The 27,865-nt window shown below is 64.0% G+C and overlaps 1 protein-coding gene across 1 annotated transcript; it reads right to left on the bottom strand.

The window, feature by feature from the left end:
- Positions 1–285: 285 nt before the first annotated feature.
- ESPN (espin) lies at positions 286–27,118 on the bottom strand. The gene is given in 15 exon segments (XM_090271787.1): positions 286–938; positions 940–2,574; positions 4,302–4,565; positions 4,643–4,788; positions 5,924–5,950; positions 7,169–7,367; positions 7,458–7,619; positions 10,076–10,347; positions 11,283–11,484; positions 13,940–14,071; positions 14,201–14,383; positions 14,491–14,677; positions 23,602–23,795; positions 26,223–26,333; positions 26,825–27,118. Coding segments are annotated over 15 exon segments (4,203 nt in total). The 3' UTR covers positions 286–743.
- Between the last annotated feature and the right edge of the window lie 747 nt (positions 27,119–27,865).

Genomic DNA, 27,865 nt, shown 5'->3' with positions numbered 1-27,865 from the left:
CTGTGTCCTAGAGGTGTCGCCAGAATGGTCAGAGCTGAGGGTAGGAGGTGCAGGAGGCCAGAGAAAGATTCCCCACCGAGGCATGTGGACAGATGGCCCCAGGCTTGTGACCCACAATCTTTGGACAGACCCATACTTGGGCCCCCACAGAGCCTGCCGGCTGTGAGAGGCTCAGGCTGGGCCCTGGTTCCACTGGGCGGGACCTTCCGGCCCATTCCTGTCCTGTCCCAAACGGAGTAGACAGCCACTCTACAACCGTGGTGGGGGGCATCCAACACAGGCAGCTTAGAGCAAAGAGCTTTATTACTTGCATTTTACAGAGAACACGTCACACGGAACACTGCACACGTGGCTCCCGTGACCTCAACCAAAGAGGCAGCTGTGAACTCCAGGAAAGATCCAGAGAGAGAGAGAGAGCCACACAGCCCCAAGGCAGACCCACAGTCCCTCACTCAGAGGGCTTGCTGCTTCCACCTGGCTCCACACAGAGCCAGCCAAGGCTTCGGGGCCAGAGGGGATTCCGCCTGGTTTGCCGTCTGCCATGTCTGGCCTATCCGGGCCAACTCCCCACATCTGGCCATGATGGGACCTCAAAGTCCCAAGGCAGCCTGGTCCTGGGCATTCCGGGTTTTCCAAGGCCACCTTCCAGGGTTCTTCCTGACCACTTTTGGCCTCCGGAGTGCATCAGACAGGCACCCAGGCCTGAGTTAAGATGCTTGAAGGAAAATTCTGAATTCTGCTGCTCAGATGTCATAAAGCTCTGCCTCCTTCTCCTTCCAGAAGGAGAAGCTGCGGTCGATATAGCGGCAGATGTCCTCGTTGCTGAACTCGCCCATCTCAGACAACAGCTCCAGGGGGTCTTCAGCAGGGGCTTCAGAGCTAGAAGGGTCCAAGGATGTCGGGGGAGGCGCGGCTGGGGGAGGCGCGGCAGGCGGGGGGCGGGGGCTGTGGTGCCGGGGCCGGGGCCTCGGGATGGCCCTGCGGCCAGTCCTCCCTCTGAACCGATGGAGCTTCTTGGGCCGGCTCCCACTCCTCCTTCTCTTCTTTCTCCTCTTCCTGCTCCTTCTCGGCCTCTTCCTGCTCCTCGGCCTCTTCCTGCTCCTTCTCAGCCTCTTCCTCCCAAGCGGACTTAGCCTCCGGGTTGTCTCCGAAGAACTGTTCCTTGAGGTCCTCGAAACCGTCACTCCAGCCACGCCGGCCGGCCTCCACCTCCTCCAGCACCACGCGGTGGAACTGACGAATGAGCTCCCACGGGTGGCTTCCCAGCCGGTCGAACATCTCGTAGCACAGCAGGTGGCGGAACTTGCGCTCCTCGCGGCTCAGGCCCATCTCGAGCAGCTGGAAGTAGCCGAGCATGAAGAGGTCCAGCGTGAGGCTGTCGTAGCGCGGGGGCGCGCCGCCGTCCAGGGGCGGCAGGAAGTGCTCAGGCCAGTACAGGCCGTGCGCCAAGCCCGGGCCGCAGGGCTGGCGCGCGGGCACCCGCCGCAGCAGGCTCCGCCAGTGGCCCAGCAGCTTGCCCACTACCTGCCGCTGCTTCAGAAGGCGCCGCAGCCGCCTGTCCGGGCCGTCACCCGCCGGGGCCGGGGCCGGGGCGGCGGCGGCCTCCAGGGCCGCAGGCACGGGTTCGGCGCCGGCGCCGGCGCCGGCGGCCAGCACGCGGGGCAGCAGTCTGCGCAGGCGTGCCTGGGCTCGGCGCCCGTGGCCGTGGAAGGCCCACTTGCGCCAGTGCTCCAGGAAGAGGTAGACGATGCGCTCCTTGCGCATGTCGATGTAGTCCTGGGCGCCGCGCAGCTCGGCGGGGAGCGGCTCCGGCTCGGGCAGCGGCGCCGGGTGGCCGGGCACCGCGGACGCGTCCAGGTAGCCGGGGGGCTCCGGCGCGGGCGGCGGGCTGTGGGCGGCGACGCGCGCCTCGCGGGGGCCGGCCGCCGCGTAGTCCTCCTCGAGAACGGGTACTCGGTCCGGGGCGCCGCGCGACTGCGAGAACTTGCGGCGAGGGCTGCGCGGGGGCGCGGAGCCCTGCGCGAGCCGCTCGTAGGAGGCGCAGAGGCGCTGCACCGAGACGCCGCACTCGAGGATCTCGCGCGCCACGGCCTCGCGGCACCAGCTGAGCGAGTGCGAGCGGCCCAGGCAGAGCGGGCCCGGCCGCCAGGGCGCGTCGGCCAGCGGCGGCAGCGGCAGGCCCGTGTCCGCGGCCAGCAGGTCGGCCAGGTGCGTGGGCCGGCCGCCCAGGGCGCCCAGCAGCGTGGCCATGTTCTTGAGCAACGTGGAGATCTTGCTGCACCAGGCGGGCAGGCTGGCGTAGCGGCCGTGGATGCGCCGCGGGTCGACGGTGAAGCGCGGCGCCGACAGAGCGGCCGAGATGGGGAGCAGCTGCTCCAGCTCCAGCTCCAGCTGCTTCAGGCGCGCCTCCAGCCTCTGCGCCTTGTGCAGCACCTGCAGGTTCTCGATTTGCTGCTCGATGCGGAGGACGTCGTCCTCGGTCATGAGCTCTCCGAAGGGCCCGAGGATGCCGTTGTACTCCCGGGAATACCTCCAGCCCTCGCGGGGGTAGCAGCACGAGCTGGCAGAGGTCAGCTAAGGCGGGGAAGACAAGAGAGGGGAGGGAGGCGGGTCTCCCTCTGGCCCGGCTCCCGCGGCGGCGGCCGCGCGGGGCGCCCTTTGCATGTCCCGGGTGGTGTAATGGCTCCGCGGGGCTGGGTTTGCAGGGACGCGCCGCGCCTGGCTGGCGGGCGATTACGCTGGGACGAGGCTTCAGCCCAGGCCGCCGTTCCGGGCGCTGGGCAGTGTCCACTTTGGTCGCTGGCAGGGACACAGCCGGTCTCGGGCGCCGTTGCAGAGGCAGGGCGGGCAGGCGGGGCTCCATGCCTGGCTTGGTTGCTCATTACACCACCGAAGAACATGCAAAAGGCATTGAAGCTGCGACGCGCGGCGACCCTCCCACCTCATCCAGGGTCTGCGATTTTGAGGCCAGATCCCAGCGAGGCGTCTCCTGGCGCCAGACTGTGGCCCCTTATAAAGCTCCCCTGCGGCCCAAGCCCCCACGACCCACGACGTCTGTGTTTTAGTCCTGAACGACAGGCTCTTAAAGGAGGCTGAAGCTGTGGTTTCCAGTCCTCTTTTCACCCCCTCTCCCCACTGGAATAATAATACAGTTTGTAGAGCTAGGCCTGCCAGGGTCTTCTGCGGTCTCACTTCCCCTTCCTCTTCTTCACCTCTAGGCTGCAGCTCTCGTGCCAGGCTTTTCCAGCCTGGGAGGCGGGGGGAGGGCTGCCCTCACCTCCTCACAGCCCTCCCAGTGCACCCTGACCCGCCACAATCCCCACATTCAAATCCGATAATGCCACTTCCCAGCCTAACCTTCCCCCCAGGCTCGCCACTGCTCCAGGAGAAAGTCCATGGACTTAGAGGCCAGGCCATGGTGATGTGACCCGCCCCCTGCCCTCCCCCCACACACACCTCCCCAGCTACCCCTTCCTTCCAGAGTACAGTCACTGAGCCACGCCCACTGGCGCCCAGACCTCCGCCTGCTGCCTGCTTGCTCTTTGCCCGACTCTTCCATTCAGCTCTTGCTCACCTTCCAGGTCTACCTTAGACCTCACCTTCTCCTTCACCCCTAGCCCAGCCAGGACGGTGGGCTGCCCCAGTCCTCTGCCTGCCCACCCCAGAGCTGCCCACATTGTCACAGCTGTTATCTGGGGGCATTCATCGCTCTGCTAAGGTGCTGTGTTTGCCTGTTGGTTGACCCCTCTGCCCTCCTCCTGCAGCCCCCTCAAGAGCAGACCCTGGTATGTCCATGAATTCCCAAGAGGCTACAACAGTGTGGCACACTGACAGTGCCCAGGGAACATTTGTTGAATGGATCAATGACAAACCGGCCTGCCGGCCAGTGATAATCAACCCATCTGATCGATAAGGAAACTGAGGCTGGATGACAGTCCGTATCAGCAGCTAGGAAGTGGCAATGCAGGGAAAGAGCCCAGGCCTGCCTGCCTATGACCAGAGTGTGTCCCCAGACCAGCACAGTCAGCCTCACCATGCGACTTGTTGCAGAACCTCAGCCCCACCAGAGCCCCAGATCCGAACAAGCATTTTTACAAGATCCCAGGCTGCTGGGGCAGCGGGGGAGGTGGAGGAGGCTGGGAAGAGTCCCAGGAGAGGGGGGTGGTCCAACCCTGCTTTTCCCCAAAGGGAATGGGAGTTGCCTGAGGTGGAAGGGCTCTCGCAGGTTAGGGTATGAGGGCAGGGGCGAAGGGCCCAGGTGCAGACTCCCAAGGCCCTCTGGGAAGCGCCGCAACGCCCACCTTCCGCCTCTGCTCCTCCTCCTCTTGCATCTTCAGCTGCATCTTGCGGACCATCACCTGGCGCTTCCACTCCGGTATGGGCCGGCCCTGCTCATCGTGCGTGGGGATGAGAGCTTCCACGTCGAGCGGCACGCCCGGCGCTGGAGTGGAGGGTGGCGCTGGCGCCAAGGTGCCGTTGAGCAGTGGCTGGGGCCCCGCGGCCGGTGGGGTGGGGCTCCGGGCCCGAGACGGTGCGGGCGATGCTGGCAGCAGCGGCGAGTCAGGCTACCGAGAGAAGCAGTGGGGCTGAGCGCGGGCAGGGCCTGGGGAGCCGGGGCAGGGGCGCCTTTCGGACCGCCTACCTGGGAGGCGGGCTGTCCACTGCCAGAGAACACCGTGGTCAGACCCTTGCTCTGCGGTGTGGGCTTCAGACTCTTGCCAGCCTTGATCTCAGCCAGCAGCTCCGAGTTGTCACCCGTCGGGGTCATCATATTGAAAGACTTGGTGCCTGCGCAAAGGCAGGAGAGGAGGCGCTGGCAAGGGTCGGGGCGGCCTCCCCACCGGCCCCCGCTGGCCCCTCTGCTGCCCCCTCCCCAAGTCAGGATGGGCTCAGAGCCTTCCCTTTGTCCCAGAGGACAGCAATCCAGATCCCAAGCCTGGCGAGTGGCTTGGCTCTTGGGGACCCCAGAGTGGGGTCCTTCGCTGGAAGGCAGAGGTCATGTACCCCACCATTCTCCCAGCCCCACTCACAGGGCCTGGGGCCCCTGCCTAGAGGCCCCTGGGAGTTCATGACAGCTCGCGGGCTGGTCCTGGGGACTCTAATGAATGCCTTCGCCCAGTGCACTGACTGCCCAGCTCCAAAACGCTACCGGGGTCTAGCCCCCGACCTTTGTCCCACGTTCCCTGGCTCGGCCGCCAGGGCGGAGTCTCCTGCTGGCCCTCTCTCTGCATCAGCAAAGCCCGATGACCCTTGGACTGAGTCGCCTGAGCCTCTGCGGCTACACAGACTAGGATCCCTGGATACCACAACCCAGCCAGTCTCCCACCCCTCTCCAAACCCACAGACAGACAGACACGCGTGCGGGCACACTATTGCAAGCCAGGAGCACACTTATGGCAAAGCGCTGCTCAGCTCGGGGCGGAGGGACCCAGGAAAGTGGAGCCCTTACTAAGGATATGGAGTGGGGGCACCCCGGAAGAAGGACCAGGCAGGTAACATGCAAATGTCCCCAGGGGAGTTTGCATTTGTCAACTAGGTCGGCAAAGGTGACTGGGATTTGGGGAGGGTTGTCTTTAGAACACACGGATGGATGGTCAGGGCTGGGTGAGGGGAACAGGCCCACAGCTCCTAGGTCCCCTGGGCTGGGGATCCCAGCACCCAGTAGCACGAGGAGAAAAAAGGAAAGGTATCGGGCCAGCAGCATCAGCCAGGCCAACGATTCGTACATGTGGGGGGGGGGGGGGTAAGAGGGTAGGCGCGGGGCAGAGGCCTGGACTGTGGCATGGACGACCCCTTGCCAGGCACCCGCCCCTGACCCTGACCTCCCCTCAAGTCCCTCGCCCCTAGGCCTTGCTTTTCCTGAGCGTGCTGTGCCCCCCACCCTCGCGCCTAAGCCAGGAGCCGCGTGCGTGCAGCTACTCACTCGTCCTGTGTCTCAGGACTCTCAGTTCTAGGGACCGAGAGGAGAGAAGGGACAGTGGGGTTAGGAGAGGGAGGGCCGAGCTGGGGAGCAGGGGCGGTGAGAGGGCCTGGGAGGACAGGTGGAGGGGCAGGGGCGTTTCTGACCCTGCCTCCGGCTGTTCTGGGGCTCCACATGGGCGGTCTGCTCCGTTCCCAGCTTTCCTGGCGCCTCCAGGACCAGACAGGGCTGTCATGGCCCTGTCCCCCTAGCAAGGGCCTCAGTCCTGGCACTGGGTGGGGACAGGGCACCCAGTCCGGACTCCGCTGAGAAGCGGTGTCTGGAGAAGCCCAGAGTGTTTTCCTTCTGGTCCTAGCTGCAGCCTGACCCCGGGCTGCGGAGGGAGGAGGCTGGCCCTAGAGCTGGGGGCCGTTCTAGAGGCTCAGCTGGTGGCAGATGTGCTACCAGGCGCTCCGGCCTGCAGAGGCGGGGGCTTCCTAGGATCCCTAGGGAACACAAGCTGGCCCCACCCTGGACCCTACTGTGCCCTTGCACTCCCAGTAAGGAAGATGACGCTTTGGATGGTGCCATGAAGCATGGTCCCTGCACTGAGTGGCGGGGGGGAGGGGGGAGGACCCCCCTGCCAGGCTGGGATGGGACTACTTCCTGGGCCTTCCAGGGGCCCAGGGGTGCAGGAGACTGCCCCATGTTACAGAAGAGAAAGAAGCTCAGGCATCTTGGTCTCCAGGCTAGCTCTGAAACAAGGATGCGCAGGAAAGTTGCCCAGAGGGGGCAGGCAGGATGGGTCCCTGGCCTTGTCCCCTTAGCCAGACCCTAGCTGGCCTGGGGGAGAGCTCGCTGGGAAGAGTCCCTGATGCATCTGGGAAGGGCTCAGGGCAGCAGCCAGCTTGGAAGAACCAGAGAAGGAGGCGAGGAGGGACTCAGGATGGCTGTGGGGCAGGGACAGGGTGGCCAGCAGCCCTGCCTCCAGCACCCACTCCCTCCCTCCCTCCCCCGTCAGACCTGGGAGGCCTTCTCCTCTGGATTGGAGGCAGGCCCAGAGAGGGAAGGGGACTTGCCCCAGGTCACACAGCCCAGTGCTGCTCTGGCAGAGCCTTGCTTTAGAGTCAAGTCCTGGGGGGTGGGGGAGCGCAGGAAGAACAGAAGAGGGAGAGCTGGGCTGTCCCAGCTGGGGAAGGGGCGTTGTCTGTGCCCCCCACCCCTTCAGGCCTAGAGCCACCTCCCACCACTCAGCCCGCCCCTACTCACTGCCAGTGGAAGAGGAGGAGCGACGCTGCCCGCAGCCAGGGCCGGCGCCCTCGAAGGGCAGGGGCGGAGCGGGCGGCGGAGAGCTCAGGCCCTCGGGCAGGGGCGGCGGCGGCGGCGGCGGCGGCGGCGGCAGCTCCCTAGACGCCCTGGGGTCCGCGGCGCAGCCGTTGTGCACGTGATTCCCGGGGAGCAGCGCCGCCTGCGGGGGAGCGGAGGGGCCAGCGAGTGAGAAGCGGGCCTCCCAGGCGGGTCCGAAGCGGCCGGCGGGTCCGGGCTGGCGGGCACGCACCTCCTCGCTGTGCGCCATGCCCGGGCGTGCGGCCAGCGGCTCCCGGGGACAGCGGCCCAGCTGGCGGTAGTAGTCCCCCGTGCTGGGCTGCTTGCTGAAGGCGCGGGGCTTGCGGCCGGAGTCCTGCCTCCGCAGCCCGTGGTAGCCGTCGCGGGAGCTCAGCTGCGGAGAGAACGCGGGGAGTGGGCTTCAGGCCCTGGTCCCTTATGCCTCCCGCGCCGCCCCACCCCCGTGGCTCGGGGCCAGCGGCCGTCGAAGGGCGCCGCCGGCCGTGCTCCCAGACAGCTCCCGTCCCCAGAGCGGGGATGGGGCGAGGGTCATGGGGGCCTCGGTGGCAGGGCGGGCTCGGCTGGCCCTACAGGGAGGGGTTCTGGGCAGAGGCCCCCAGCGAGGCTAGAAGGGGCGGGCCCAGGGGCGGGGTGGCCCAGCCCAGACGCCAGGGGGAGCCGGAGAAGGGGCAGCTCCCAGCTTGGCCAGCGCTAAAGCCTCGGCCGCCACTCCGTCCCGCCTGTCCGCAAGTCTCTGCCGCACCCTGTCGCTGGGACCCCGGCCCCGAGGGAGCCGTCTCGAGAGCCCGTGTCCTGTGAGGCTCCTGCGTGCCCAGGGCCCTCAGCTGCCCAGCCCGGGGCCGGGACCGCTCCTACCTGTGCCTGTGCCGGTGGCCCCCGCTGTGCACCTGGCGGCGGGGGCGGCATGGACCCGACACCTGAGCCACCTGATCCTTCCTCTCAGGTTACAGCCCAGCCCGTGGCCGCCCGCGCCTCCCAGCGCCTAGGGGCTCCGACGGCCTGACATCACCCAGGCCCGCCAATCCTGGGCAGTGGGGCGGGGGGTGCCGCCGCTCCGGCACACCTGGCCGCGGGAGCGCGCCTGCCGGGCCGGCCAGCGGTGACCCTGCCCTCTGCGCCCCTCTCCCTGCGCTAGGGGCTGCTGAGCCCCCAGGCCTTCATTCGCCCGCTCCATCCCTCCATCCTCCGAGACGGGAACGACGGCCTGACCGCGGGCAGGGAACCCCCTCCCCCGTCTCGCCCCACTGGGTTCCGGGTCACGCCCCCGCCCTTCCCCTGCCGCATCTGGAAACCATCGCCATCCGCGTAAGCGACACCGACACCCTCGCCCAAGCCTCGGGTTTCAGGGGCGGCAAGGCGGCTCGGGTGACGGCTAAGCGCCCGCCCCGTTGCGGCTGCCCCCCGTTAAGCGCTGCTCAGAGCGGACAGGAGGCAGTGAGGCCAAAGGCCGAGTCACCGGGCGGGGGCTGTCCCCTGCCCCACCTCCCAGCCCGCTTGTCCCTGCCCTGGCCCCGGACCCTCCACGCCCCACCTGACCCGGCTCACGTTGCAGGAAACGGGACACCGCAGGATTTGTTTTCTGGGCCAGCCCGCCCCCTCGGCGCCCCCTGCAGCCCCGAGCGGCACACTCCGCGACCCTGCCCTGGCGGCGGTCAGGCAACCAGGCCAGGGGCCGGGGGCGCTGCGGGCGCACAAAGGGCCCTTTGTACAGCTGCCCGGAGCCTGCGGCCTGGCACGCACGCACCCCGGAGGGGAACAGCGACCCGCAGCCCAGGCCCTCCGGCTCAGGGGGGCGGAGGGGGCACAGGTGGGCCACCTGTCCTGTGGCTTTGGGCAGGGCCCACAACCCGTCTGGAAAGCTCTCTGCCCCTGCAGGCCTCTCCTGGGCCCCCACCTTCTGGAGATGAAAGGGGAACCGACTGAGGGCTCGGTCTGAGGTGGGGTGAAAGGGGGCGGGTAGAGTCACCGTGTGGCTGTGTCCCTCCCCTCCCCCGCCCAGTGGCCTTGTGACCTGGGTCACCTGTGCAAATTGATTACCTAGCTTGGCCCTGGAGTAGCTTGCCTTGGGCTTGAGAGAGAACTACAAGGTCAGGGTCCCCACAAGACCCTCCAGGGTCTGCACCCCACACTCCACCACCTGAGAGCTCAGGCTGCCCCCCTCCCTCATACCAGCTTTGTTCAGTCCCCTTGGCCAGTGCCCCAGGGCCCCCTCTGGGCCTCCCTGCCCAGGACTCTCAGCGCTGTCCACACCAGCCCTCTGTCCCGTCCCCGCCACCGCCCCCCGCCCCCACTCCAGAGCCTCAGCCAGGATCCCAGAGGCCCTGCGGGCCTGGGCACCTTACACTCAACTGTCCACACTGGCCTCCTCCCCTTCTCCCCCAAGACCCCCAGCTCAGCCTCGCCCTTCCACCTCCATGGGACCTCACGCCCCAAACCCCAGGCCAGCCTTCTCTTGACCCTCAGCCTGACGGACTGCCGAGTCCTGCTGCTGCGCCCTCCCTGCCTCCCCGCCCACAGCCACCCTGAGGACATCTCTCTGCAGGCCCCGTGGCTACCCTGCCCCCCTGTGCAAGAGGCGGTGACCACCCAGCCCCTGAAAGGCATGTTCCTCACCCCTCTGCTCCCCAGAGGACGGTGACTTTGTCTTACCCACCTCCCTGTCCCCAGGGCTCAGCCCTGAGCCCACATGGGGCTGGCCAGGAATGTGTACTCTTGATCAGGCCATTGGCCTAGAGACTCCCACCCTAGCCAGGCAGTCCTTGGCCTCCACTGCCCCCATCAGCCCAGGTCCTGTGCTGAGAGGCAGGAAGGCAGGTGTAGGCTCACTACCTCCTTCCTGAAGGTCAGGGTCTCCACGTGACGGAGTTTGCTCTTGGTCTGCATGTAGATGTCAGCTGCTTGTAGCCCTGCCGGGGGCTTGGGGGCTGGGTAGCCCGGCGGGGGAGGGGGCAGCTGGGTGCCTGGGGGTGGGGGTGGGGGTGGGAAGCTGGGTGGCGGCGGTGGGGCTGTGGGCCTGTCCATCTTGCTCTGGGCCAGGTTGAGCTCCGGCCTCAGCATGTCCATGTAGCTCTGTAAGTCTGCGGCTCTGGAGCTGGGAAGCTCTGGGGAGGAAGGGAAGGCTGTGTTTGCAAGTCGGCAGAGAAGCCGTCCCCCAGGACGGAGACCCTCTACTGCCCATAAACAACCTGCCAAGGGGGGAGGTAGACTCAGGGGTGCAGCCCAGCACGGCCCCACCCTCATCCTGGCCCTGCCCTCCCCCAGCCCTGCACCTGCTGGGGAGAGACCACAGGCTCCAATGTGGAGGGGAAGCACCAGGGTGTGCCTTCAGGGCAGAGCCACCTGGAGGGCGGAGGGGCTGCTTTTCAGGGCAGGTCTGGCAGAGCAGGTGGTGGGAATATGGATGGCCACACCCAGTCTTTTCAGGGTACCCTGCCATCTCTGCAGGCCACCACCTGGTGGCATGAAGTGGGCATGGCAAGCAGATAGTCACCTACATTCAGGGGTGTGGTCAGGGTGTGCGCGCACGCGTCTGGCTTCTGCTTGAGCGTTTGTGCATTTTGTATGTCTGTGAATGAGTACCTGTGCTTCTTTGTATTTATGAATGGGTATGTATTGATCTGTGGACATGGTGTGTGTGTATGCCTGTGTGTAGTGTAGGTGAGTGCATATATCTGTACAGTTCTGTATGTGAGCTGTGCATTCGTGTCTGTACATTGTGTGTACACACAAACAAGTGTGCACTCTTGAGTAAGGTCTGGGAAACAGTATTGCACATGTGAGTAAAAATATAACCTGTGCAGAGTGCATGTGGGTTTTGTCGGGGAGAGAGTACACGTGGATGTACATGTATGTTGTGATGGGGCCACACAAGCATGACTGTCACCTGCCTCTCATCAGAACCAGTGCCCTCCCCTGGTGACCTGAGCAGCCTCCAACATCAGCTGTGGGCAGAGTGGGCCCAGGGCTGGCCCTCAGCGCCCAGATGTCTGGCTCCAGTCTGCTCTCCCTCCTCCCCCGTCCCGACTGGCCCACTCACCGCGCGGGCGGAGCCGGCCCTTGATACTGGACTGGCTGGAGGAGCAGGAGTCATAGTTGGAGAGGGTGCTGGTGGGCGAGCCGAGGTCGAAGTTCAGTGGCTGCACTGACATGGTGGTGTTGGGCGAGGACATGCCCGAGTCAGGCTGCTTGGTCTCCAGCTCAGCAGACGGATCCCTGGATAGCACGCGGTGCTCCACACTCTGAGCAGAAGGAGGGGCGGCCATGAGGGCAGCCGGCCCCGAAGGCCAGCCCGCTCTGGGCCAGGGTCCTGCTCAGGTGTGCCCTCGCTGTGTGGCCTCTGCTAAGCCACTGCCCTTTCTGGGCTTGCCTTCCCCATCATGAGTGGGTCTTTGAGGCTCTTCCTAGGCTAAGATTCAAGCCCAGCCCCCCAGCAGCAGGACCGTGGGCTCCTGGGAAAATCCTCCTCCTGGTCCCTCCCTGCTCAGGGGGTGAGAGATGAAGGGAAGAGGAGGCCCTGGACTGGACTCCCAGGGGAGAACCTCGTGGCAGCAGCCTTCTGGCTCATCGAAGGGCAGAGGGCCTGGGCTCCAGTGAGCCTTTGGGGAGGGGGCTCAGGCCCTTCAGCTGGTGAGAATGCTTGTCGCAGCTGCGAGCAGGGGAGGGGTGCAGGGCCCCCACAACTTGGAGGAAGACTGATTCTTTATTACCTGACCAGCAACCCCTGTCTCTCCTGGCCCAACTAGGCAAATCCCAACAGCAGCCCCGTCCCTGTCTCCCAACGGGGCCCCTGGGGAAAGAGTGGGGCCTGGGGTGGCCCAGCTGAGCTAGGTGGGCATCGAAGCTGAGGCTTCCGAGGCAGCCAACCCCACCACTGCCACTGCGCCCGCCCACAAGCCTGACCCTCCTGGCACGGGGATGGCTGGAGGGGGGGACCCTGCTTACGTTGCCCATGCTGGCCCGGCTGCCGGCAAGCCTGCTTGCTCACTGCTTCTGCTCGGGCCTGCTTCTCCCTGCCCGAGAAGTGTCACAGGTCCCCTGGGAGTGGGAGGCAGGCCTGGCACCAGGTAACGGCTCGGCGGCCACGCTCATTGGCCTGTAATTAGGGGCTCTGCGGGACTGTGGGCTTTTTCTGGGCCAGCATTCTCTGTGGCTGGGATCTGTCACTGCTGCCACCAGGCACTTGGGCGAGGGGGCCAGGGCCTCTACACTTCACACTCTTTGGGGGGGGGGCCATCCCTGCTGTCAGAAGCCAAGGGCACCCATAGAAGCTGAGACCAGGGGAGGGGCAGCTGAAGATGCCCTTCCCTTGGCCCTTGGCGTGGGCACTGGGGCTGCCAGGCCTGAGCCCATGGATAACAGAGATCAGGGACATGGACTCTGCAGCCTGGGGTGCTGACTTCAAATTTTACCTCCCCGACTTGCTAGCGACCTGACCTTGGGCAAGTAAGTTATCTTTTCTGTCGCTGAGTTCCTTTATCTGTAAATGGGATAACAGTACTGCCTGCCCCCATTCGGCTGTAAAAATGATTTTAAAAGTTAGTGAAGTGCCAGGGCATGGTGGCCAGGAAGTGCCATCCCTGTCCACCATTAGTATTAATTTACTGTGAAGATTAACTGAGATTACACCCTAAAGCTAGGCAGGGTACATGCGGAGTCAGATTTCAAGGAACGGTGCTGGTTGCTTATTGCCAGCAGCTGCTTCGGGAGGGGACCTGGGGCTCTGCGCCACCTTGGCCCTGCCGAGTACCACAAACCCTCTCAGACGGAGAAATTCACCTCTGGGGCGGAAAGGCGCTTCCCGGTGTTCACCCCTGCTTGCATACCCCGCTCACCTATATGATGACCCACTGCTCTCTCTGGGTGGCCCTTTCTGGGGGAAATTCCTCCCTGGGGCCTTGCTGCCCTCTAGAGCCCCCAGACCCAGAGTGGCCCCATGTGCTCACTGACAGGGCAGACAGCACTCGGGGCAAGGGGCCCCCCACCTTCTCTTCTGCAGGCCTCCTCCTGCAGCCCCTTGGAGCTGGTCAGTGTCCTTCTGTGAGGCTGACCCTCTTCCCTCCCCCTGTCCCAAAGCAGGCATCGCACCCGCTGACACAGAACCTGGGCCTGAAGCCACCCACAGCTGAGCTCAAGTCCCAGTGGGTTACCTCACAGCCGTGTAACCGTAATAAAATAATTTTAAAAGAATAACACAGGTTTCTAGCTATGAAGTAGTCCCCATGAGTGAACGGATGGCGCCGTGGTCCGGAGAGGTGGCTCCAGGCCAGGCCACCATCTAAGAGCTGTGCGCCCTTGGGTCTCCCTGAGACTCAGTTTACCCTGAAATGCGGACACTTAACCCTACCTACCTCACAGGGCGGTGGCAGGAATTAAGTGAACTATACCCGTGGGCTGTGGCCAGCTGAAGGACTGGACTGTTCCCGTGGGCACCTCTCTTGTGATTTCTCCCGGCCTTCCTGTTCATCGGGATGACCCTGGTCAAGACCTTTGTGCCTCCACCCCCAGCTCCTCAGTGGCCAGGGGTCTGGGCCCAGAAATCAGGTGGGGTAATGCCCTAGGGCCCTTCCTCTTTGTGTGATCACGTAGCTGCGCCTCAGCTTCCTCCGTGGTAGAAGGGGTAACCAAACCTACCTCCGGGGGACGGTGAGGGTGGGGCCAGGGAGGAGAGAACCGGGAGCAGCGCCCAGGTCGTACCAGGTTCTCCACGGTGCGCAGGTAGCGGGTGCAGTGGCTGTGGCCGTAGTAGTCCGAGAGGTCGGCGGCCGTGTAGCCATCGCGGTCGCGGACGTCCAGCTCCGCGCCGTTCACTACGAGGATCTGGCAGCACTGCAGGGCCGCGCAGTGAGGATCCCCGCCGCTAGCCCGGACCCCCGAGCCTGGGCAGCGCGGGGCTGAGAGCCCGGCGCCGGAAGAGGGCGCCCGCCCCTCCCGGCCCCGCCCCGGCCTAGCCCTCACCTCCAGCTCTCCGTTCTCGGCGGCGTCGTGCAGTGGGGTCCCGCCCCACTGGTCGGCCGAGATCTCGCCGCCGTGCAGCAGGAGCCAGCTGAGCACTTTGGCGTGGCCACGGCTCGCCGCGAAGTGCATGGCCGTGGCGCCGTCCTTGTCCTGCTCCGACAGGCTCACGTCGGCGCAGCTCACCTGGGCGGGAGGGGCGGGGCTGGGAACCGGGTCCTCCTGGCCACGCCCCCGTCCTGTGCAGGCCCCGCCTCCTCCCGGGCTCCGCCCCTCCCTTACTCCGAGCTCACCAGCCACGCGATGATCGGACAGTGGCCCATCTGTGCCGCCGCGTGCAGCGGGGTCATGCCGTCCTCGGCGCTCAGGTGCGGGTCCGCGCCGCACTCCTGCACCAGGTACTGCGTCAGCTCCAGGTGGCCCTCCTGGCACGCCAGGTACAAGGGCGTGGCACCGTTCTGGGTTTGGGCATTCACTCCCCTGCGAAACGGAAGCCCCCACTGAGGCTCTCAGCGCTTGGCCTCTCCAAAGCCTTCTTATGACCCTCGCGCCCTTCAGGGGAGCTCTGGGGGAGGGGGGCTGGGACGGCGGGTCGGAGAGGGCTTAGTCCCTGAGACCCGCTGTCCCCGATTCCTTCCGGACTCGGGCCCGCGCCAGCCCCCCGCAGAGGGCCCCTCTGGTTTGACTCCTGCCCCCAGCAGCCTCATTTCTATAATGCACATCTGACTGAACTTGTCCCTGCCCTAGTAAACGGTCCACCTTTTTACCAGGGTCTACAAGGACATGGTGACCTGGCCTCCCCCTACCTTTTCAGCCACACTGACCCGTACCTGCTCTCTGCTCTCTCTGCCTTTGATCATGCCCGCCCTGTCCAGAATGCCCTTCCCTTCTCCCTCTTTAAGTCTCAGTACAAACCCCTCCTCCATGAGGCCTGCCCTGGTTCTCCCAGGCAGAGCAGGCCTTTCTTATATCTGTGCCCCACGCTGCCCTGGGCCCACTCCACGGACCACCTGTCATGCCGGGGTGAACATGACTGATTTTGGCACCTGCCTCCCCCGGAACTTGGGGTTCCCAGGGGGACAGAGTGGTAGCGTTGCCAGATAAAACACAGAACGTCCACTTACGTATGAATATCAGATAAACAACAAATCATTTCTAAAATATAAGTATACCCCAAATATTGTAGGAGGTATACTTACACTAAAACATGACTTGCTGTTCATCTGAAATGAAAATTCAGTTGGATATCCTCGTGGTGGTTGTTAACGGCAGCCGTGTAGACGGCCACCCTTCACTGGGCACTTCGGTGCGCCAGGCTATGCTATGAGCAGGCGGGTTCTCACTGAGTGCCCTAATTTAGGTCCTACCGAAATTCCCGTTGGCAGAGGGGCAGTTGAGGCTCAGAGGCCGTGACCTGCCTAAGGTCACACAGCTGGTAAGTGGCACGTGAGTGCGCTTCTGCTTGTGCGATGCAGCGCCTGGCGCACAGTAGGCACACAGGGAGTGAAGAGAGGGCGTTCTTCACTCCTTGGGGCTTCCCGGGGGCCCGGCTCGCACCTGTCACTTCCCTTGTCCCTGTTCCCCAGCTCCCGCAGGAGGGTCCCACCTGGGGAACAGGGAAGCTGACTCGGTTTTTCTGACTTCACAGGGGGTATGCACCGCCCAACACGCAGTTACCAGAGTCGGGCAGTAGGTGGAGCCACAATCTCGGCCCAGACTCAGCAGTTGCCCCGCAACCTCCCCAATGACTCTAAGCCCGGGGTAGGGGCTGGGTCCTACTGCGCTGGATCTGCCTCTGCGCCCCAGGAAGTGCAGTGCTTCCTGCGACGTCACCCACCCATCCGTTCACTTCGTCAATCACACGCTCCACCCATCCATCCACGCCCCGCTCCCTTATCCAATTGCCAGCGACTCTGTCCCTTAACACAGGCACCAGCCCACCCACTGCTCCTCCATCTGCCCACTCACTCACCCTCTTGTCACCCCCAACATGACGGGGCGCCTCCTCTCAATCCCCTCCCACCAACCTCCCAGCTGACTTCTCCCTGTCCCTAAAACCCTGGCCTCTGTCCGCTTCCTTGACCCCTGGCAGCCCCCACCAAGCAGGCAGTCCCAGCTCTCTCCTTCTTCCTGACCTGGCACAGAGCTGCCATTGGCTGGGAATGAGGTTGAGCCCACCTTTGGGGAGGGGCAGGGACCATGCCTAGCTGCCCTGTTCCCCCACCAGCGTCAGTGCTAGAGTGGTCTCCACCGGCTGGCACGTGGCAGAGGGAGACCCACATACACGCCTCTCCTCAGGAACACGTTGGCGAGGGGCCCCTGGCCTCCATGCCCCAGTGCCAGCGTCGCCCCCACACACCCATCCACATGCTGGTGCCTCAGTAACAGCCCGTTTAATATTTCATGACCGACACACAGTGGCCTGAATTATTCACCCCGTAACCAAGGCACAGTGAGTGGCTGGGGTCCTGGGGATCGAAGGCTGGAGCGGGCCACCAGGCAGGGCCCACTGGACTCTCTCTGGGGATGCCTGAAGCAACATAACCAGGTTAGGGCACCAGATCTGCTGGGAGCCCTCCCTCCCAGCACCCCCCCCACTTGGCAGGTGTCCATGACCCTGGGGCGCCCAGGCAGCCTGAGAAGGTCTGAGAAGCTGGCAGAGAGCAGGACCCAGGCAGGAGGGGCAGTCGTGCCCACAGCCTCTGTACTCACGAACCCCATTCTGTAGTCATGGCTCCAGCCTGGGGAGACCCCGAGACACAGGGCAGACCTGCTGCTGGGCCAGCGTGGGCACAGGGGCCCTTGTTACCCTCTTTTACCACAGCCTAGAGGCCGGGAGGATGGGTGCCCTAGCGTTATAAAAATACGGATGAACAGAAGGAAATACATTCATGAATTTAGATGGAGAGATGGATTTATAATAGTAGTAATAATGATAATAGTAATTGATGATAGTGGCAGCAGGTACCAGTTATTGAATGATTTCTGTGCTCCAAGCATGGTGAGGGGCAGGTGTTAGCATCGTTTTCCTGTTACGTATGGGGAGACCGAGGCGCAGGGATCTCTCTGAGAGAGATCACTCAGAGAGAGGCACAGAAGGACCTGGGTGTGCAAAGGACCTGGCTGAGCCCCTCCAGCCGCGCCAAGGTCTTGCCTCTTGTGTCTTTGGCTTCTCTGAGCTGTCCGTGGGGCGGAGGCAACATTCCACCCTGACCTGTACCCAGAGAGCCCTCAGCACGTGCCTGGCACCATGCTCTCTTTTAGGGTCCCTTCTCCCTGTGCCTCTGTGTGTATGGGGGGGCGCTGCTGGCTTGGGGCGTCCCAGACTCACCAAGTGGGAGTCATTGCCTAGAGGAGGAGGGGGCAGGGGCTCAGGAACCCTCTGGTCCCCACCTCGATCCAGCACAGTGACTGCCAAGGGGGAAAGCATTCTGCTCCCAGCCCCTGCCCCCTGCCCCAGCCTCTGCTCACCCTGCCCCCCGACTCTGCAGCTCACTGCACAGTCCCCTGGGAGCTCTTCACCCTCCTTAGCCTCAGTTGCCCCATGTGGCAGTGGGTGCAATGCTTGTTTGGCCCCTCCATACCTCTTGTGGCAGAACGGAAGGGGAAGCTTTGCAAAGCGGCACGTGTCCTCTGAGGAAAGGGTGCCGCTGTCACACCCTCGCCTGCCGTCCCCCTCACCCGCCCCCTGGCCCACGCTGCCAGCCCTGGCTGGCGGTTTGCCCATCCTCATCCGACTGGGCCACTCTAACAGGGGCCCCTCCCCCGCTCCCAAACACCTGCTCCTCCTGGCTCCCTGCACAGGACTCACCCTCCTGTGCTGGGCGTTGGCTCCTGCCAGACTGACCTCCAAACGTCGGGGTGCCCCAGGGCCTCCTTTCTGAGTGCACTCTCCCCTTGGTGAGGTCCTCTACTTCCTGGGGTCAAAGGCCACCTGGACCCGACGCCCAGATCTCCCCTGCTTGGACCTGGAGTCTGCACCTCCCTGACCTCTGCCCCCAAGCCCAGCTATGCACTGACCAGGCCTCTTGAACTTCCCGGGCCTAGAGTCGCCCGCTCCGTTTCTCCCTCAAACTCTGCCTTCACCTCGCCGTCCCTGCGACCCCCTTACACGTCTGATGTTCCCTAGTAATGACCACAGATATCATGATTTTTTTTCTTCCTCTTGGGAAAAAAGGGTGATGTGGACAAACTGTAACCATTAAGCAAGTCACCCTCTGACAGTAGGAACGAAGCGCGGAGTGCTTGGGGGCGTCTGTTGGAAATCTCTGCCCCAGATTGGTGCCAGCTTATTGTCACTGTTGCCACAAGGAACAAGGAATGATCTGCCCACGGAACCCGCCCCAGTCCAACAGCGTTTTCAGCGGGCCCCCCAGGCTCGTCACTCCTGCCCCCAAGGGCAGGGTGGAAACGGTGAGACCCCCGTTGTGGGGTAAGGCTGCTCCAGATAGAAAGCCGCGCAGACTTTGGGGGTCTCCCTCTCTCGTCCTCCAATCACACCTCCGGGCTTATTTGAAAAGATCCCACGTTAGGGAAGACGTGTAGCCTGATTGAGGAAGGTTCTAGAACATCAGTTTTATACCCAATTCCTCAGCAAGCCTGGAGCATCTCATGAAGCCTACACTTCCCTGCAATTCCGCCAGGCTTCAGGCTTCCTGGGGGTCCCTGAGGACGCCAAGCGTGAGCCACCCAGGCCTCGCCACTGCTAGCGCTTGCCATCACGCCACCGCGCTAGCTCTTTGCACACGGGCCCCTCTTCTTGTTCATGTCTCAGCCCTGCTCGCTCCTCAGACAGGCTTCCCTGGGCCCCTCATCTAAAGAGCGTTCCCGTCACTTCCTGCCAAATGACCCCACTTCATGTCACAGTACCTGCCCCTCTTGAATCGTTCAGTGCACTTGTCTCATTCATCCCAGGGACACATCACGGGGCTGCCCAGCCACATGCCAGGGCACACAGAGCAGGAAGGCAGTGGAGGCGGGCCTCTCACAGCTCCACCCCACGGAGGCTGCCGGACCGCAACGCGCCACACACGAGCCAACAAGCTGGAACTTCTCTGAATGTGGCACATGTCCCTGATCTGTCTCCTTGTTGGTCCCCTGCAAGTCAGCACCGGGAGGCCATCAGGGCTCGCCTCCCCTCTGGCACTGATGGGGCTGGGCGCTCAGCCTGTGCTCAGTTGCTGTTTGTTGAATGAATAACTGTGGGAGGGGGATGGGTAGCCAGGTCAGGAATTCAGGCCACCTCCTCACATGTGGCCTCAGCTGCTAACGAAGGTCAGCTCTATCTGCCAGATGGGCCCAGGGAGGCCCAGGAGGGACTTCTGTCTGAGGTCACGTGCAGTGAGCTACAGGCAGGGCAGGACAGAATCTGGGATTCCAGACTCCTCATTCATTCAACAAAAATGAACCAGTGTCAGGCGCTGGGCGTGTAGGATGGGGATGCCGAGGTTTGCCCTCACTGGCCAGGAGACAGACGGCAGAGATGCACACGCGTGCACGGAATGTAATGCCAGGTACTGTAAGGGTGCCGGGGAAAAGCAGGCAGGAAGCCCGGGAGTGTGCTGTGGGGCATGTTGCAATCTGAAAGAGCTCAGGGCAGGCTGTACAGAGAGGGGAGTGGAGCATGAACTTGAACTTGGAAGAGGGAGGGGTTCTGTGGGGAAGAGTTCCGAGCGAAGGGAACAGCCAGGGTGAGGGCTGGAGGGCGCAGGCCTGCTGGGGTGGAGTCGGTGATGGGGGAGCAGCTGGAGGTGAGCGAGGCAGGCCGGAGTGAGGGGGGCTCTGGACCACTGTAAGGAAGTGGCTTCCCGGTCAGTGACAGGGCGACTGCGGCCATCCACAAAGGCGGGCTGAGCTGGATGGGAAGACAGCCAGGGCCAGGGCAGGCAGAGCCGTCGGGGCCCCCGTGACCGGGCAGGCTTGGGCCAGGAATTGCTGGTGGAGGTCAAGGCCACCCCCACTGAGAGGAGCATCTCCTGACTCCACCAGGTCCCTCCTTTCTCAGAGCCTCCGCCTGGGTCAGGGGCCCCAGTGAGGAAGTGCCGGCTCAGGCTCTGCCCCAGGCCCTGCTGCCCACGTGACCTCAGCAAACTCCCAGGGCAGACCTGGGGGCTGGTCCCTGAGGCTGACTGAGCCCCCCCTGCCTGTGGCGGAAGCAGATGCTCAGCAGGGAGGGGCAGAGTCCGCGGGCAGAGCCTCCAGCCTTCTAGGGGAGCTGCCCTAAGGGGTGACTACTCAGCTTCCTGCTCAAGGTGGGGGGCTGCCTGAACCCCTCCAGCTGGGCTATGGAAGCAGCCAGGCTCCATGAAGCTTTGCACTAAGAAGAAAAACAGGGGTCCCCAGCAAACCTGAAAGGCCCTGAGGGGGTCAGGACCTGACGGGAATGGGAGACAGACCCAGACAGGGGGTGCGGTGGGACCTCAGCAGGTCAGCGGGCCTCTCTGAGATGCCCTTTCTGTATCTGTCAGCTCCACGAGGCAGGGACATCTGTTTGGTTCACCGATGTGCCCCTGGCACTGAGAATATCGCCTAGCGCGTGAGTTGAATGAGTCAGTCTGTAAAATGGGCCAATTACAGAGCGCCTGCCTGGGGTAGTCGCAAGGTCGGACCGCTGCTTGGTGCCAGGCTCCTGGGAGATGCTCAGAACATAGGAGCTGTTCTGCCTTCATCCTGACTCCTGGCCGGGGCCCTTTCTGGTCTGTCCTGGGGCAGGGGGGGCCTTGGGCTAAAAAGACACTGGCAGGGAGCAGGAGTGGATACCAGTCTTTGGGCAGACCGGCTCTCCCGCTGGCTGGGACTGGCAGAGCATGAGCCTCGGGGGAGGAAGCACCCAGAGTAGCAGCTCCATCCTCCCCAGCCTTGAAGTTCAGGCCAGGGGTCCTGGCGGAGCCTGGGGCTGTCCTCCAGCTTCAGAGGGGGCATGAGGTGGCGCCTGGGCCTCAGGATCCTTCTGGCAGGGTGGTCAGGAGCTCTGAGGGCTACCTGCTCCTCACTCATGCCCCTGGCCAGGAGGGATGCCCCTCCCAACCCAGGGCCTGAAACAGCCCAGTCAGCTCCTGCCAGCGCCTCTGCCTCCAGCTTAGGGAGCCTCTTTGTACAGAGGAGGGGTCCCCCATGGCAGCAGACCCCAAGGTCACCATGGCAGTTCCTTGGCCTCGGGGAGCCTTTGCCCAATGGAGAGACTGGAAGAGGGGTGAGTGGGTGTGTGGGTGCAGAGTGTTCCTGGGATCTCATGCCCTGACACCCCAAAGTGCAACCTGGCATTATCTGGGCCCTCCCCTGAGGCCGTCAGCCCTCCTACTCCTACGTGGCTCATCATTGCCATGGCCCAAGGCCACCCCCAGCCTCCCTGGGCGGGATCGTGTTTCCCACTGGTAGGGCTGGGAGCCTTTCCTCCCTCACCACCCGCCAGGGAGAGCTGAGCCCTTGTGAATAATTCACAGGCGTCACAGCGGCCGAAGGCTCACGAGAGCCCGGCTGCCTGGGTCCCCTGACTGAGCCTGGCGACCCAGTGCAGTCCCAGCCTCTCCCCTCCCCAGGTCCCTGACTCGGGGTCCCCAGGCTCGGAAAGCAGGCATCTCTACCCCCAAAGTAGTCAGTTAGGTGGGCACTGGCCCATATCTCCCCTACTGGCAATCCCTGCCCCCCCCCCCCCCCCCCCCCAGTTCCCAGCCACCCCTCCTGCCTGATCCTCGTCTGGCAACCGCACAAAAGCGCCTCCTTATCAGCCGGGACACACGTCGCTGCTAGTACAGGAATAGAGCCTGAGCCCCTGTCCATCTCCCTGAGGCTCACGGTGGCATCTTGGGGGCTGGCCGCTCATCAGTCCAGGCCATCTGGCTAGAGTCGGCGCTCGCCCAATCACAGCCAGCACCCGGCAGGGCCTGGGAGGTCTCAGGGTCCCCAAGGCCCCAAGCCTGAGTGGATGTTCCACAGTACAGCCAGAGCCTCCCCAGGCTTCTAGGCGAGGAGGGGCTCTGGGGCCTCCTACTCACATCCTACTGCAGCCCTGACTGGTGTGGCTCAGTGGACTGAGCGCCGGCCTGCAAACCAAAGGGTCACCAGTTCAATTCCCAGTCAGGGCACGTGCCTGGGTTGTGGGCCAGGTCCCCAGGTGGGATCGTGTGAGAGGCAACCACACAGTGATGTTTCTCCCCCTCCCCCTCTCCTTACAAATAAATAAATAAAATCTTTAAATCCTACTGCCTTTGACTTGAACCGAACTGTTTGGAAGCAGAGAATTCATACGAAAGTGGTACCACATGACCCCTGGCAGGGATGCTATGGTCTGGGGGCACACCTGCTGGTCTCTTAGTGACAAGCCAGGGAACCCTTTGCTTAGTGAGAGGACTGCAGCCTGGCCTGGGTCTCAGGGCTGCTCTGCACCCATGCCAATAGGCCTGGGCCCAAGAGGGTGTCGCTGCAGCCACCCTGCCACAAGGCCATAGGGCCAGGCTGGCCTCCTGCCTGCTCCCTGGTGGCAGTGGCCTTGCAGGTACCCATGGATAGAACCTCTTACCTGGTGGCTGCTACCCTTAGGCCGGGTCCCTGTCACCACTATGTCCTAGGTACCCACTTGTACTGACAAAGGTCACTGGTCAGAGCCCCCATCTGTCAGGACCCAGGGCTCACTGGTGTCCCACTCCCTTGGAGAGTGTCTGGGCAGCTTCCCCCCAGGACTCCTGTCTCCCCACAGCTGCCCTAGACCTGGCTCCCTTCCTCCCCAAGGACCCCTGGGCTCCCCTGCTATGCACTGAGCGCCTTCTTCCACATCCCACCCTGGCGAGCCCCCAGCCCACTGCTCAGCCCAGCCGAGGCACTGAGGCCCCTGGGGGTTTGGGACCCCCACTGCCCTGGAAGTGGGAATGAGTTGCGGGGCCACAGGAAATGATAAGTTGCTCTGTGGAGGGCCTGGCGAGGGGGCTGTGGGGCTAGAGGGCGGTGGGGCTCTGGGTGGGCAGTCATGCCCCCCTACTTCTGGATACTTGCCACGGCTCCTCCTCCATCACCCTCCTGACTAGGGGTCTGAGAGGTGCTCTCATGGCTTCACCCCCACTTAGAACGGCCTTGCAGATGAGCTCAGGCCAGAGCTAGAAGGAGCCCACCAATGCAGGCTGGTAAGCATCCTGGTGGCGAGCAAGCGACCTCGGCCTGGGCTCCCAGCCTCCCAGGGGCAGCTGCGTGCTGGGGGCCACCTGCTTTCAGGGCCCTGGGGCAAATGGCCATGGGCAGCCTGCCAGGAGGGGAGAAATCTCAGCCTGGGTAGGAGCCGTCTCTGGCTTGGCCCTCCAGCCCCAGGAGCAGCCACTCCCCAGGAACGCTGGAGGGGCATGGCAAACTTCAAGCACCCCCAAAGCCCCGGCTCCCCCTCCAAAGCCTCCCCCCCCCCCGAGGGCTGTCCTTACTCAGGGTGGTGTCTGACGAGAAGCTTCAGGGAGGGGAAGTCTCCTTTGGCGGCAGCATAGTGCACAGGCAGGGCGCCCACCTCAGTGGCTGCAGAGGGGTCTGCCCCGCCGTGACGCAGTAGCCAGTCCACCACCTCGGGGTGGCCGAAGCGGGCAGCCAGGTGCAGGACTGTGGCACCAGAATTGTCTTTGTCCTGTGGAAGGAGAGCCCGTTAGTCCTAAGGTTCTGCCCTGCCCCCACCTCTGGCTCAGGCCACCTCCAGCGTCCCACCCGACGTGGGGGCAGCTCTGTCCGTGAACTTCCATCCATAAGTGGCATCGCCAAGCCATCCGCGGTGGGCTTTCTGAGAAGTGCAGCTCGTGGCTGTGACATGCCCACACAAGGCAGGCTTTCAGGACGTGGCAACCTGCTAGTCCCAGCAGGGGCTCCAGCACCCGGCCAGGACCCTTGCCTGCCACCCAGGCACTTGGGGGACGGCTGAACAGCGAACAGGTTGCTGGGCCAGGAAGGGTGGGCCGCTGGGGCTGCACCAGGTCGGCATCAGGACTGTGGGGTCCCCTTCTGCAACCAAACCTTGCCCCCTCCCTCCATGCCTCCCCAGCTGTCACATGGGAACGGATCTCCAGGTGGGTGCATCTCCAACGACCCAGAGAGCTGCCCTGCCCCCCAACTGACTCCCTGCTCCCAGCCCGGAGAACAGGCTGCCTTCCTGCCCTGTGTTCTTGCCCTGTGGGGCAGTAAGCAGGGCCTCCTTGGTCAGCCAATGGTGGTAGGTGTGGGCTAGAGGCAGCCCCTGGGAGGAGCTTAGTCAAGACCCTTCCCAGGTCCCGCAGAGGGAGTGGGACAACGGTCTGACCTCAGAGGTGCCCAACGTGTCACTGTGAACAGCCAGGTGCATGTGTCTGCTGTGGGAGCGGCTTGGTGGGTGCTGCTCACGTGACCTGGGTGAGGAGGACCCTCAGGGAGAGCCAGAAGTCTGCACTCAGAGGCTGGCTGGCCAGTCGGGAGTGTGGGCATGGGCTCTAGAACAGACCGAGCTCCCAGCGCCAAGCACAGGGGACGACGAAGGGGAACGGGGAGCCGGGCCCAGGCAGAAGTGAGGCAGACAGTCTACTAGAATCAGGGACGGGAGGGCCCTCTGCCCAGAGAGGGCACTGTGGGGACAGGCGTGGCCGAGGCAGTGGGAGCACAGCCCCTGAGGCTCCTGTAGGAACCGTGAAGGGAGCAGAGGGGATGGAAGAAACGGAGCCCAGGGCATGACAGTAAGTCACAAAGGCTGCGAGGGCAGGCGGCAGGGGGGCTGGCTGTCAGCCAGAAGGACGCAGGGAGCACAGGCGCCGGGGGGCAACAGCCCAGGCCGCTGAGGATGACACAGGCCCCTCTGTGTGCTGGAATGCCCCGGGCAGGACCAGAAGCCTGGTTCAGCCTGTCCCCTGAGCCCGGGAATGGGGCTGGCTAAAGGGGACCCAGACAGGTCTATGGCGAAGCATGCCCTGAGTCCAGCTCTTGAGGAAGGCCCTCCGTTCCTCTGGCCTTGGGGACTGGATGGTCTGAAGCTCCAGGGGTCCCGCTGGCTCCGTGCTCTAGGTGCGAGTGGCAATAAGAAGAGGACCCCAGGCCTATAGCTCTGGCCTGTCCCTGAAGCTCCCACAGCTCCACAGGCCCCAGGGGCCTCCTGCGCCGTGGTCTACACCCTAAATCTGCTTATCTCTCTGGACCGAGCAGGCCCAGGATCAAGGTCATGCTCCCCCCACACACGCTTCCGCCCCAACGCCCAGGCCTGCTGGGGCTTGAGCGAGGGAGACCTGATAAGCTGGGCACAGGGCCACCTGCTCTTCCACGTCTTCTGCAGAGGCCAGGGAGGCTTCCGGCCAAGGCTGGACACCGGGAGCAGGGAGGAATGCCGCCTCCCAAAAGAGTGGGCGTGGACCACGTGCCAGGAACTCTGATAAGAGGGCCATCCAGGAGATAAGGGGCCAGGCCATCTCCCAGGAAGGGTGAAGGGGGGCTTTGCCATCCTGAGGGCAAATGGGGGACAGGGGCCTGGCCATCTTTAGGGTACAACCAACCAGCTCAGGCACTCCTGCCTCTTTCACATCCAGTGAACCCAGTGGTCTTGCTAAGTGGTCTGGCTCCTCCCACCACTGGCTTTTCCCAATGACCAGAATATCTTCCAGATTCCTAACTCCAGCCAAGGAGACCCTCTAGGACCTGGCCCTGGTGGCTTCTCCCACTCTCACCCCACTCCAAACACTCACTTTCTTGCGGCTCCCTCGCCAGGAGAGGAATGTGTATGCCCCAGAGCTTTGCACTTCTTGTTCCTTGTGCTCGGAACGGTCTGATCACCACCTGCACTTCCTTCTCCCGCCAGAACTCCCTTTGGAGATCACTCCTCAGAGGGGCCTTCCCTGGCCACCTCACTCAAGAAGCTCCCCGATGTCCCCCGTTGCTTGGTCCAGCATTACCTGGTGGTACCTGGGTTACTTTTCTCCTGGTGGGTTTGCTGTCTCTTGCCCCCCAAACAAAGCCAGGAGGGCAGGAGCACTGCCGAGTCCCCAGGCTCAGTACCTGTTGGGCAATCCATCCCAGCAGGAGGGTTACACCTCAGGGCCTGAGCTACCTTCCCCTCCAGCTCAGGAGGGGCCACGCTTATGCCAGCCCGGGAGCCACTGGCGCCAGGTGGGATTGCATGGCAGGAAGACTGGGGCTGCGCTGGAGAAGCCACTTGGATCTGGGAGGCCAGAAGAGTCGCTCAGCTCCTGGGGAGACCCCCATTTACCAGGCCCACCATCATGTACCCATGCCCGGGGCTGTAAGACTGCCTAACCCCCACAGACCTGATCCTGGCAGGCATGGGCTTCTGATTCCCATGCAGGTCCTCAGGGCCCAGCACACTCTCCAAGTCCCCCTGGCTCAGTGCTGTGCCCTCTACTCCTGGTCTCTCAATACCAGTCTGGTGAGCCCCACCCCCTCCTGGTTCTCCATCACCTGGGTGCTTGGCTAGGCAGCGGCCAGGACTTGACCCAGCATCTGTCCAGGTACTTATTCTAATCTAAACCCAGGAACCCACCTCACCCACGTCCTCTGGAAGAAGCTCCAAAGCAAGTTCAGTTGGGAGGTACCCAACCCCACCCACTCTTGAGCCTGGGGGGCTCCAGGTCCGCTCTCTGTCCTGGGGTGGGGAGGGAGCCTCTGAGCAACCAGGGAGGGACTGGAACCCACCTGCACTCCGCAGCCGCCCTGCGTGAGCAGCCACTGCAGACAGGCGAGGTGACCGGTGGCAGCGGCGTCGTGGGCCGGGGTGGCGCCGTTCCGCGCGCGGGCCGCGGCAGGCAGGGCGGCCTCCTCCACCAGGAAGCGCAGACAGTGCAGTTTGCCTGAGCGGGCCGCGTGGTGCACCGGCCGCGCGCCCAGAGGGTCACGCAGCGCGGGCCCCAGCTGGCCGGCAGCGTGCATGGACTCCAGCACCGCCAGGTCGCCCTGCCGCGCCGCCTGCAGCGCCTGCTCTAGGGCCATCGTGCCGCCCGCGGCTCCGCGCCCGGCGCTCAGCGCGCTCCCCCGTGCGCCATGCGCCTGGCCTCGGACACCCGGAGACCCGCGGCGCGGCCGTCGGGGCCCTGCAAGTTGGGAGGCGGGGCGGCTGCCGACTCGGCCTTAGCTCCGCACTGCCTCGCTCGCTCCGCTCCGCCTCCGCTGCGCTCTGGGCCCGGGACCCCGCGGCACCGGCCTTAAGCCTCGGCCCGCCCCCCGCACCACCTACGTCCCGCCCAGTCTGCCCTGCGCCCCGCCCCGCGGGCTGGATGCCCTTGCTTAGGAGACAGACAGGTGGCCAGGGACTTGACTCCTAAAGCTCCATCTGGGGAAGTGTCCTGGGCTGGGTTTTGAGCGGTAAAAGGGGTGGTTCAGTTAGGGGGAATCGCAAGGGGAGAGGCCCAAGACAGGAGCAGGCCTCAGTCCCCAGGAGCTCTGGGCCTAGGCCCCAGTGGGTGCAGCTGGCGCTTGGCGCTCAGCCCTCAGTCCTCGCAGGGACGGAGGGAGAGAAGGATTCTGGGTCCGGAGAGGTGGGCTCAGGGAGCACCCAGAGCTGCCGTCTGGGGTGGGGGGCGTTAACCGTGAGCTTGAGGGACTGGGGTTGCCAGATGGGGAGAAGGAGAAGCAGGGGTGCCCAGGCTGATGGCAGCGGGAAGGCTCGCCAGGGCAGTGACCCGGAACGTGGGGCCAGAACCCCTCACGAAGGGCGCAGGGAGGCTCCAGGAGGGCAGC

Source organism: Furipterus horrens, unplaced genomic scaffold (genome assembly GCF_987537825.1).
Source record: "Furipterus horrens unplaced genomic scaffold, mFurHor1.1.pri manual_scaffold_3, whole genome shotgun sequence".
NCBI classification, from domain to species: domain Eukaryota; kingdom Metazoa; phylum Chordata; class Mammalia; order Chiroptera; family Furipteridae; genus Furipterus; species Furipterus horrens.
The sequence above is the reverse complement of the archived record's forward strand: the minus strand, read 5'-3'. Positions and strand labels throughout refer to the sequence as shown.